The 12,125-nt window shown below is 37.0% G+C and overlaps 1 protein-coding gene across 1 annotated transcript in view; it reads left to right on the top strand.

Annotated features, from left to right (window-relative positions):
* The window catches only part of REV3L (REV3 like, DNA directed polymerase zeta catalytic subunit), a 178,899-nt gene that overhangs the window by 126,593 nt on the left and 40,181 nt on the right, over window positions 1-12,125 (top strand). Inside the window, 1 exon segment of the mRNA XM_055330511.1 lies at window positions 4,318-4,436. Coding sequence (XP_055186486.1) covers window positions 4,318-4,436 — 119 coding nt within the window.

Here is a 12,125-nt window from a genome sequence, read left to right as displayed (position 1 = left end):
ACAAGACTGGTAAGGAAACCAGTGAGTGAGATTATTGGGGTAGCTCAAATGAAAGTTGGCAGTTGTATAAGGATTCAAAAAACAATTTAGAAGATAAATCCACAAGAATTAGATGTACAAAAAGATGAAGAGGAGAAAGTGTCAAGAATAACTTTTAGGGTTCTGGCATAGATATAAGATCACAGGTGGAAAAATCTAGAGCATGAAATATCAATCATATAACCAGGTATAAATAGGAAAGTCCCAAATATGAGGTAAAGGTCTAAATCAGAGATAGAGCCTTGGAAGTCACATGAAAGTGGATGAATGAGCTAATGGAGAGAGTAATCAGGATTGAGCCAAAAGTCATTTTTGTGGACAAAAATGTTTCAAGGAGCAGACAGAGGAATCAGATCCTAAGAATCAGTCATAAGATGAAGAACCAGAAGAGAACACTCCCAACAGAGCCACTAGGAAAGTCAGATGTTTCCACACAAGCATGTAAACCTCCCATTATCTCAGTTTAGCTACATCAGAATCTGTTTCTAATGTTCCCTATTACAATTTTAGTCTGTCAATAAGCATGTCAGGTGTTTTTAAATTTATTTAAATTTAATAAATAATAAACACTCTCTCCACAGTGTTGTAGGCAATGAAGATTATGTAGAAGTAGAATAATGTACTCATGCCCATTCATATATTGTTTTATCATCTATAAGGCACTTTTACAGACTTGACACTTTTTTAAGATTTATTTATTCATGAGAGAGACAGAGAGAGAGGCAGAGACATAGGCAGAGGGAGAAGCAGGCTCCCTGTGGGGAGCCCGATGTGGGACTCTATCCCAGAACCAAAGGGGTCACACCCTGAACCAAAGGCAGATGCTCAAACACTGAGCCACCCCCGTGCCCCCAGACTTGTCATTTAAGTTTTGATACAAACTTGCAGCATATAAATAAAACAACAAAGTAGTGAGGTACTATTCCAAATAGAGAAAACTGAAGGGGATGCCTTCTCAGAGATTTAGTGACTTTTATTAAAAGCCTCATTAGCTAGTAAAGGATCAAGACTCAGACTCATTGTAGGCATGCTGTCTGTCTTCAGAGAGCTTAGTGTATATTTTATTATAAATATATATAAAATAAATATATAAATAAATACATGATATGTTCTTGACAGCCTTCCAGTGTCCTATAAATTTCTTATCTTATGGGTGGTGGTTATATGGTTGTACGTATACATAAAAATTCATGAGTTCACCTTAAATTTTTGTACATTTTTTTAAAAAGGTTTTATTCATTTATTCATGATAGTCACACACACAGAGAGAGAGAGAGAGAGAGGCAGAGACACAGGCAGAGGGAGAAGCAGGCTCCATGCAGGGAGCCCGATGTGGGATTCGGTCCCGGGTCTCCAGGATTGCGCCCTGGGCCAAAGGCAGGCGCTAAACCACTGCGCCACCCAGGGATCCCCATTTTTTTATGTAAAGTATGTGTCAATCAAAAATTTTTAATTGAAGACTCAGGTAATGAGGACAACTGAGGGAATAAAGTGGTGAAGGATATAGGGCTCAGATAGTTAAAATCTCCTTCCATGTTTTTAAATTTCATCTTTATTTTCTCTGTTCTGCTGCACTAATTCTGACCACCTCTCCCAGTTCTGAGTATAAATTTATTACTGAAGCGATTAACTGTTGTGTTTTGCACATTGACTACAGCTGTGAATGGAAAGTGTAACCATACCTCTATCAGACCATTCCTTTATCAATAAATAAATGTACAGCATTGTAACACTTTATATCAATTCTGGCTCTGATCTACATAGTACATTTATCTATTGTTTAACTTAAATTTGAGGGGGGCACTTGACGGGATGAGCACTGGGTGTTATTCTGTATGTTGGTAAATTGAACACCAATAAAAAATTTATTTAAAAAACGAAAAAAATTGTAACTATGGAAAAAAAATAAAACACGTTTTAACAGCCAAAAAAGAAAGAAAGAAACACAGTTACCAAAGTATTAAAATTTTACAATACAAAAAAAAAAAATTTCCCTTGAAAACAAGCAACAAACTCCTACTTCATATTTCTGGATTTGTATTTCAATTTCTAAAGTAAATCACTCCCTAAAAATTGAAACGTTCTAAAGGTAGATCATGTTAATTTTAGAGTTGATGTTTCCTTCCTTTAGTTTTACTCACAGCTGAAATTATAATTATGCTCTTGTGACACCAAGAGGACTTAAAGTAGAGTGGATATCATAAGGTTATACTATGTTTAGTCTTAGTCCAATTTGTGAAATTGTTCTGTTTGAAATAAAATCAACCCAGACTATACATCGGCCATCTGTCTCAGATATTGGGGACCAGTTTCTTAAGATTTTATTGTTTAATTTGAGTCACAAAAATCCCCTAGTTAATCTTTATAGGTGAACTTACGTGGCAAGCTTCACAATTTTCCCTAATGAGAGAGCTACAGGACAATAAGGTGACCTTTTCTGTAGAGACTTTTTTTTATTGCTTGTGTTTTTTTTGTTGTTGTTTTTTGTTTTTTTTTTTAAGATTTATTTGAGAGACAGCATGCACATGTACACTCTAACAAGGTGGGGGGTGGGGCGGGGGGGGTGGAGAGCATCTTCAAGCAGACTCCCTGCTGAGTATGGAGCCCAAGGCAGTGCTCCTTCTCACAACCCTTGAGGTCACTACCTTATCTGAAACCAAGAGTCTGGCACTTAACTGACTGCACTAGCCAGGTGCCCCTTTTTCCTACATATTTTGAGGAAGCAGAAAACATTTCTGCTATTTACTTTTAGTCTTTTGCCTCTGGAATGAAATTAAGTGACTCCATAATGTCAACGTATTGGGTCCTGGTACCAGTGTAATTCTTGAAAGCAGGGTGAGTGCCTGCCCTTAACTAGATAACTCATTTTTGAATCTGTGGAATTCTGTTAATCATTATGTCATTACCAACCAAAAAGTAAGTATGGAAAGAACAGAAAATTAACTTACTTAAAAATGTTTTGTTTTTTTCCCATGGCAATCCACATTTATTTAACTACTGATATACTAAGTTATACAAAATTGCACCATTTTTTTTAAAAAAAATATTTTATTTATTTATTCATGAGAGACAGAGAGAGAGGCAGAGACATAGGCAGACATAGGCAGAGAAGCGGCTCCTCGCAGGGAGCCTGATGTGGGACTCGATCCCAGACCTGGGATCATGCCCTGAGTGGAAGGCAGATGCTCAACCACTGAGCCACTCAGGCGTCCTGAAATTGCACCACTTTAATTAAGGCTTTTACTTTACATTTGGCCACCTCAAAGTAGTTGTAACATTAGGTTGGTATGTTTAAATACTGTGGCTCCCTGTTGGATTGACACACAATCTTACACCCAAACGGTTAATGTATACAAAGCAACTAGTCATGTGAATAAACAGCAATAGTTAATGCAATTTAGGCCTGTGACCAATTATATATGATTAAAATTACTTCCTACATTCACATCCATAATACTTTTCCACCATTTAACATTTCAGCCAAAATGGTTGTACATGTGAAACAGTAACAGGCAAAAATACTAAACCTGAATATTTGATATTGCAAATACATTTATGCATGAGCAAGCAAGGGGTTCACAGACTACAGCTGCAGAACCCTGAAAATGACTTACAAAAATTGTTAAATCATTAAAAAGTTGTTTGAAAATATATACTTATTGTAGGACCCCACTATAACACAACTATAAACATTGTTCCCTATGTAAACAAAAAAGGGAACCTATAATAAAAAATTTGAAAAGTCTGGGCATTTCCTTCCCAACAGATATTAAAGTAGGTGTCTTTAAGACATACTGAAAGGATTGTAATACTCTAAAAATGCTTCTGTCGGAGGTGCCTGGCTGGCTCAGAAGAATATGTGACTTTTGATCTCAGGGTCATGAGTTCAGGCCCCACGTTGGATATAGAGATTACTATAAAGGAAAAAAAAATAACTTATAAAAAGTTTTTTAAATGCTTCTGTCAGTGTTTGTATTGGCATAGAGTATAAAAAGAAATGATAAAAACCGATCTCTCAAGCATGTCATGACCAAGGTGAACTCATCAGGTCTGATTGTTTTCTAATTAAATATTATGAGTATTTCTGTCTAGAAGGTTATATATACATAGTTTTAAATTATTTCTGATTCAGTTGTAACAATCATTTTTATGGATAGCTTTCATGTCTGCTGTGAAAAGTTTGAAGTAATATTTTGGATCTTTTAGAACCATATTTGCACATAAATGCAAGCATTATTAAATAAAGTCTTGGTTTTGTTGGGTTTTTTTTTTTTTTAGGTGGCTTTAACTAACTACACCTTTGAAAATGTGAGCTTTCATGTTCTTCATCAGCGTTTTCCCCTCTTTACCTTTCGAGTCTTATCAGATTGGTTTGATAACAAGACAGATCTGTACAGGTAATGTTTTATAACCCTGACGAGGATAATAGCTCTTTGTTAAAATCAATATTAGAGTATAATTTACATAGAAAGAAGTGGACACTTTTAAATTGTATTGTGTCATGACTTTAAAAAATGTATACATTTTGTAACCACTACCCCAATCTAAGATAGTGATCATTTCAAACACCCATTGTAAGCTTTGCAGTCAACCTACCTATCCCTTAACCACCCAGGTAAGTACTAATTGAATTTCTATTACTTATAGATCAGTTTTGCCCACCCTAGAACTACATATAAATAGAATTATTTACAATCTACACCTTTTTGTCTGGCTTCTTTCAAGAAGGCATAATATTTTTTTTTTTTTGAGATTCAGCCATATTGTTGCATAGACCAGTAAATTGTTCGTTTTTATTACTCAGTAACAGTTGTATGAATATACCACAATATATTTATCCAGTCACCTACTGATGGACAATTGGGTTGTTCCTCATTTGAGGTTGTTATGAATAAAACTAAATGCAAGTCTTTTTGTGAACATACATTTTCATTTCTCTGGAAGTGGAATTGCAGGGTCACATGGATAGTATGTTTAATATTTTAAGAAACTGCTAAATTGTTTTCTTTGTCAATTCTTCTGTAAGTCTGCTGATGACAAATTCTCTCAGCCTTTAATCATCTTAAAATGTCGTTATCACACCCTTATATTTGAAAGATATATATTTGAAAGATATTTCATTGTCTAATTCTGGGGTTGAGATTTTTTTCTTCTTCTTCTACCATTTTAAAGATTTCACTTCCTTTTCTTCTGGCTTTCGTTTCTGATGAGAAATCAACCGTCATTCTCATTTTTCCAATATATTCAGTGCATTTTTTCAAAGTCCGGCTTCGTGAACAGTTGACTGCTTTTCCTCTTTGTAAGGCTTATAATGGAGGCAGGGGATTACTTAGCTCTCCTGGTCCATAGTCTTTAGAGGTTTATGTCCTCCTCAGGCTCAGGGATGAGGCTTTCTCAACAGTCCAGTACTTCCCACAGTGCATTAGACCTCTGCTCTGTACTATTGGCAGGTCTTGGTCCCAAGCAGGTTTCCTGACTACCCCAGGGGAAGATGGTTCTTTGCTTCTATTCCTGCCTTAGCAGTGCTGTTTCTTTGCCTGGAATCTATGATGGAAAGATTTCCTGCCTCTTTTTCAGTAGTAGACAGCTGTTGCTTGTACTTAGTACAAAGCCCACAGTTGGAACTGAGGGTTGCCTGTCCCTCCTTCAGGTGCAGCTTTAGCTTCTACTCCTTTCCCAGAAGCAGACATCTTTTGCATTGTTGTTTCCCCAGAGATAGTGGATTTCTGCTTAAATCCTGAGTATTAGAGTTTCCTTCCAGTTCCACAGCAGCTCAAGCCTTTGCTTCATAAGAGAGAAAAAGTCAGAGGAAGATCCAGGATTTCATTCTTTTGTGACCTGCCCTCCCACCCAGTCTTGGTGGGGGGGGGGGGGGCATGGAAAAAAACATTCCCAGTATCTGGAGTTCCCAGCAATTATAAACTGCCATGCTGGGCTATTCATGACCTTTAAGAATTTATTAACATTTTTTTAAAAAGTAAAAAGAAAAAAAAGAATTTATTAACATTTTAATTGTTTCACTCCTAAGTGCTTTTATGGCAGCTACCTCTGCTGCCAGTACTCTGCCAAAGAAGAAATAAATTATATCCCTTATCTATCTTTAGATGTATTTGTCACCCTGTAAAATTAAGTTTACCTGATTCTCTTGTAACCTCAACTTTCTGATGGCCTCAAGGAAACGATTTTAGGGATGCCTGGGTGGCTCAGCGGTTGAGCATCTGCCTTTGGACCAGGTCATGATCCCGGGATCCTGGGATCAAGTCCCACATTGGGCTCCCCACAGGGAGCTTGCTTCTCCCTCTGCCTATGTCTCTGCCTCTCTCTGTGTGTCTCTCCTGAATAAATAAGTAAAATCTTTAAAAAGGAAAACATGATTCTGTAGATTATGCAGCTGTTTGTTAAACTGGAGTGTTGTCATTTTGCAGCTTTTTTTTATCTGAAACAGAATTCTGTGATTCCCACCCCCCCCCCCCCGGCTGGTTTCAAGGCTTTTCCCTTTGCCTTGGTTTTCAGTAATTTTACTATGATATTCCTAGATGTGGATTTTTAAGAATTTGTTTAGCTTTCTTGGTGTTTGCTGTGCCTCTTAGATCTTTAAATTGATATTTTTCATCAAATTTAGGAAATTTTTGGCTATTTCTTTAAATATTTTTTTTTGCCCCCCACTTACTCTTTTCTTTCGAAGACTCCAAATTACATGTGTACTAAACTATATTACAGTGTCATACAAATCTCTGAGGCTCTGTACATTTTTCCTCAGTCTTTTACTGGACTTTCTTCTGTCATCACTAGTCTCCTGTTAAGGCCAACTGATACATTTTGTATTTCAGTTATTGCATTTTTACCTCCTGAATTTTCATTTGGTTCTTTTTATAGTTTCTATAGTTTCTATATTTTGTTCTGTCTATTCACTCATTAAGACTATATTTTTCTTTTAATATTTTGAATATTTTTTCTTTAGATTCCTGAACATATCTATAATAGTTAATCCAACATCTGGTTATCTCTGTGTTAGTTGTTGTTTAACTGCTTTTTTTTCTTAACTAGGTCATATGTTTTGTTTGTTTCTTTGCATGATTATGTAATGGATATTGTTGATGTTCTTTTGTACAAATTCTGGATTTTATCTTCCTGTGAAGCATGTTTATTTTTGCTCAAATTGGCAATTTAGTTATTGGCTGATCACCTTGAACTTACGCAAACTTGGTTTTTATGCCTTTTTTAAGATGATTATCTGGAAAGCCAAGGTGTTTTCTAAGTCCCTCAAACTTGGGATCCCTGGGTGGCGCAGCGGTTTGGCGCCTGCCTTTGGCCCAGGGCGCGATCCTGGAGACCCGGGATCGAATCCCACGTCGGGCTCCCGGTGCATGGAGCCTGCTTCTCCCTCTGCCTGTGTCTCTGCCTCTCTCTCTCTCTCTCTGTGTGACTATAATAAATAAATAAAAATTAAAAAAAAATAAGTCCCTCAAACTTGGCAGGACTCAATCTCCAAACTATTGCATATTGCTATATATAGCATATAAATAAATATAGCATATTATAAATAAAATATTGCATATTGCTAGTGCTTGGTTTTAGGTTTGTCTATAGTAGGCCTTACTCTACAGCAAAGGCCTCCTAAGCTGGATGCCCACCTTGTTAACAAAGAGGTAATGAGGTCTGTCCTCTCTGGCATTACTAGGCCTTCAACCCCAGCACCGTCTGAATAGTTCTATTCCAAATCCAAGTTCATAGCAGCTGCTCTTTAGAAGCCTCATCTTCCTCATTTTCAGCACAGCCCTGGGCCAGTCACTCACAAGAAATCCCCACCAGTGTTCTAACTGCTAACCTCTGCTGCTTGCACCAATAACTCTGCCCTACAGATTCTAGCTACAAACTGCCTGCACTCTGATCTTTGCCTCCTCAGCTTAGCAAGATGGCCATGCTCTACTTAAATTCTAGCATACTGCAGTATATTTAGGAAATTGCCTCTGCATGGGCTGGGCTTCACAGGTTTTTTTTTTCCCTCAAGGAGCACGGTCTTACATTGCCTATTGTTTGTTGCCCAGAAACAATTACCTACTGTTTTATCAAAGTAGGAAAGCTCGTCCAGTACCATTTATTACATCATAGAAGTGAAAGTTCTCACCTCTACTTTTATTTAAGTTGAAGGTAAAATGATAGTAATAAGCTTAGATAATAGCTATATAAAGAAAAAAACCTTGAAATTAATGTGTCTGATGTTTGAAATGAATGAAACTCTGCTTACTGAATAATAAGGTCACATGACGGTGAGGATGGAAATAGAGCCTTAAAAACAACTTGATATATTTAGGGGCACTGCTTTCTGAGCATGTCTTTTGAGGAATCTCAAGGAAGTAAAGTGAAGTCACAGAAAGCACTAAGCTTAAGATCAAAGCCTTATAGAATAGAAGTTTAGGAGAAGTAATCTATCAATAAATAAAATGAAACTTTTATTTATTTGAGAGAGCATGCATTAGTGGGAGAAGGAGCAAAGAGAGAGAAGGAGAGAATCTCCAGCAGATTTACCACTGAGCATGGAGCCCATTGCAGTGCTCAATCTCACAACGCTGAGATCATATGACCTGAGCCGAAACCAGGAGTCAGATGCTCAACTGATTGAGCCATCCAGGCACCCCAAAATGAATATTTTAATGTTAATACTAAACTGAACATTGAAAACTACATTTGGTGGTTCATTTATAAGCCCTAGGATGTTTAAATGTATATTTTGCTACCTCTAATTAGGCATTATCTGGGGTAAGTAATTGCTTTTGCCAAGTGAAATAGAGAACTGACCTAACATAATACATAAAGGACTTGCACTAGACATTGGACCATTTATGTTAGTTAGCTAGTGTTACATGGAGAGACCATACATTCTTTCTTTGGAGATACTTTGGAAGATCACACAATTTTATTTTTAAATTTAAGTGAATTCTTACAAAGTAAGTCATACTTTGTAATTGGCATTTGCTTTGTTCGGTGTTTTAAGTAAGAAGACACATTTTTTAATAAATTGCCTCAGGAATTAAAGTAACTTGCCAATCAAGAATTTCTTATATTTAATATGTTTGTAATATGAAGTAGCCCTCGTTATCATCATTTTGTTTTTGGAAGTTCAGATTTGGTCTCCTGAAAGCCCTTAATTTATATAAATGAGTTATGTTCTCAGAGTTGTGTTGTTAGAATGTATTTTTTCATAAAATGTTAGGTTTCGTGTTTAGATTCTTCAATCAGCTTTAAAAAAACTAAAAAAAAAAAAAAAAAAAACTTCCTAGTCCCTAATATTAATGATCGAGGGAACTCATAGTAGCATTCTGATTTCATCTGCTTTCCAAGCAATAGTTTTTTAATACTATTCCAGTTTCTGAGGTAAGAACTATGTGTTGATAGTAGAAGGTGATGTAGCTTCTACTAAAAAAGGAAAAAAAAATTTTTTCTTCATTTCCTGGATGTAGCGCCAATCCAAGGAATAAAGTTCAAAATAAGTGAGTTTTTACTTGGAATTCTTAAGTCTCCTTTTTTGTAACCTTCTTTTTAGATGTGCTATAAGGAGTAGCTTATGCTTTGTATTTCTCTTTCTCTTCCCCAAATAAAAACTTGTATTTGCTTATTATACTTGAGTTTCGTAAAGTGTTAGGAGGATGGCATGCAATGCAATTCTTTAACAACAAAATTACCTAACAGGGCAGTCCCCGTGGCGCAGCGGTTTAGCGCCGCCTGCAGCCCAGGGCATGATCCTGGAGACCCTGGATCAAGTCCCACATCAGGCTCCTATGACGCCTGCTTCTCCCTCTGCCTGTGTCTCTGCCTCTCTCTCTGTCTCTATGAATAAATAAATAAAATCTTAAAAAAAAAAAAAGAAACAAAAAAAATTACCTAACAAAATTTTACTTTGTCACATTTTTTTTCCATTCTCTTTATACCATGTGGTGAGCCAGATAGGACCAGAAAGTAGGAACAAAGGTGATCTGATTTTTATTTATTTTTTAAAGATTTATTTATTTATTTATTTATTTTAGAGCAAGCAAACAGGAAGGAGAGATAGAGAGTTCCAAGCAGACTCCAAGCTAAGCACAGAACCTGACACGGGGCTTGATCTCATGACCCTGAGATCGTGACCTGAGCTGAAACCAAGAGTAGGTCGTTTAACCAGCTGAGCCACCCAGGCACCCCATGAAGGTGATCTTATTTTTAAAAGATTGTTTTGTTTTTTTTTTTTTATGTAAAAAGTCCACCTTTTAAATACTTTTAAAATGTTAAGAAAGATATGGAGTAACATCAGCAAGATGGTGCAGTAGGAAGCCCTAGATCCTCCTTTTTTTATAAACAATGATTCAGCAACAATTTGCAGATTCCCTTTGTGAGAAACCCAGAAACTAATTGAAAGACTCCTGCACCCTGGATGATAAATACAGGACCAGACTCACCAAAGCTGGTAGGAAGATTTAGGACAGCCAGAGTCCCTGCCTCTGGCCCAGAGCCATATGATCAGGAAAAGGCCCCTAGCTCTCTGCTTCTCCCAGAGGAGGAGAGGGGGTGATTTCCATGTCTGGCACCCCAACTTTTCCAAAGGAGTTCTCACAAGTCTAGCCCAGTCTAGCTGGCAGAGCCAAATGGAGACAGTGGCATGGGCTGGTAGATACCATAGATCCTCCTCAGCACAAAATGAGTGAATGAAAAATCCCACCTCTCAGCTTACCTCTGGAAAGAGAAATCCATGCTTCCAGTACCCCAACTCCACAGCTATACAAAAAACTGCCATCTGTCTTTCTAGTCTTGGAGCTCTGACAGGTTCAACACAGTCTAAGTGCCTAAAGGAGAACAAAGACTGTGGTTTGGACTGGCAGACACCATAACTCTGCCTTCTGCTCAACACAGAGTGGGTGAACAGAAACCACAGCTGCCTGCTTCTTCCTCGGAAAGGAAAGAGTTGGTAAAGGCCCCCAGAATCTCTAACTAAAATGATTGGTGGAAGTCTCCTGTATAAGGCTAGTCCATGAAGAGTGGGAGACATGCCTACTTCGTCTAATGTAGGACACCAACATAGAAAAGTCAAAGAAAATGAAGAACCAGGCAAAGATTCTCCAAACAAAAGAAAAAGTTAAATCTCTAGAAACTGACCATAATGAAACAGTTGTATGATTTACCTGACCAAGAATTCAAAATAACAGTCATAAAGATGCTCATTAAGGTCAAGAGAGCAGTGCATGAGCAAAATAAGAATTTTATCAGAGATAGAAAATATTAAAAAGTACTAAACAAATCATGGAGCTGAAGAACACAATAACTGAACTGAAAAATTTTTTAGAGTAGTTCAGCAGTAGGCTAGATTAAGCAAAAGAAGGAATTCGGGAACTCCCAAGACAGGTCATTGACCATCCATGTGGTCTATAGAAAGGATGTCATTAGATCCATTTTGTTTTATTTTAAAGGGACTGACTAAATCGACACATAACATTACCTCAGATTCACATTGATAAATCTATATTATTGAAGAATTACCTTAATAATCTAAAACAAAAATATATTAAAATGTGATATAATTCTTTTCCTATCAAACTAGTAATTTAATAACTTAAAAATTGAGTTGACAAAGATGAAAAGAAAACAAGCATTTTATCATGACTAGCTTGAATGTCAATTTTTTCTTATTTAAATTCAGTTAGCCAACATAAAGTACATACTTAGTTTCAGATGTAGTGTTCAATGGTAACATGTTCTGGAAAGCAGTGTGTTACTACATCTTAAAAACTAAATCAAGGCAGCCCAGGTGGCTCCTGCCTTCAGCCCAGGGCCTGATCTTGGAGACCCGGGATCGAGTCCCACGTTGGGCTCCCTGCAAGGAGCCTGCTTCTCCATCTGCCTTTGTCTCTGCCTCTCTCTCTCTCTCTCTCTCTCTCTCTCTCTCTCTCTCTCTCTCTCTGTCTGTCTCTCCTGAATAAATAAATAAAATCTTAAAAAAAAAAAAACTAAATCATAGCAAGCCTTTTGAACATATCGAGGAATTTATCCTAAGGAAATATTTCAGCATCGGTACATAGCCATAAGGATGTTCATCACAGCATTGCATATAGTAATAG

The sequence above is a fragment of the Nyctereutes procyonoides genome, unplaced genomic scaffold (assembly GCF_905146905.1).
Source record: "Nyctereutes procyonoides isolate TBG_1078 unplaced genomic scaffold, NYPRO_anot_genome, whole genome shotgun sequence".
Classification (NCBI taxonomy): domain Eukaryota; kingdom Metazoa; phylum Chordata; class Mammalia; order Carnivora; family Canidae; genus Nyctereutes; species Nyctereutes procyonoides.
The sequence above is the reverse complement of the archived record's forward strand: the minus strand, read 5'-3'. Positions and strand labels throughout refer to the sequence as shown.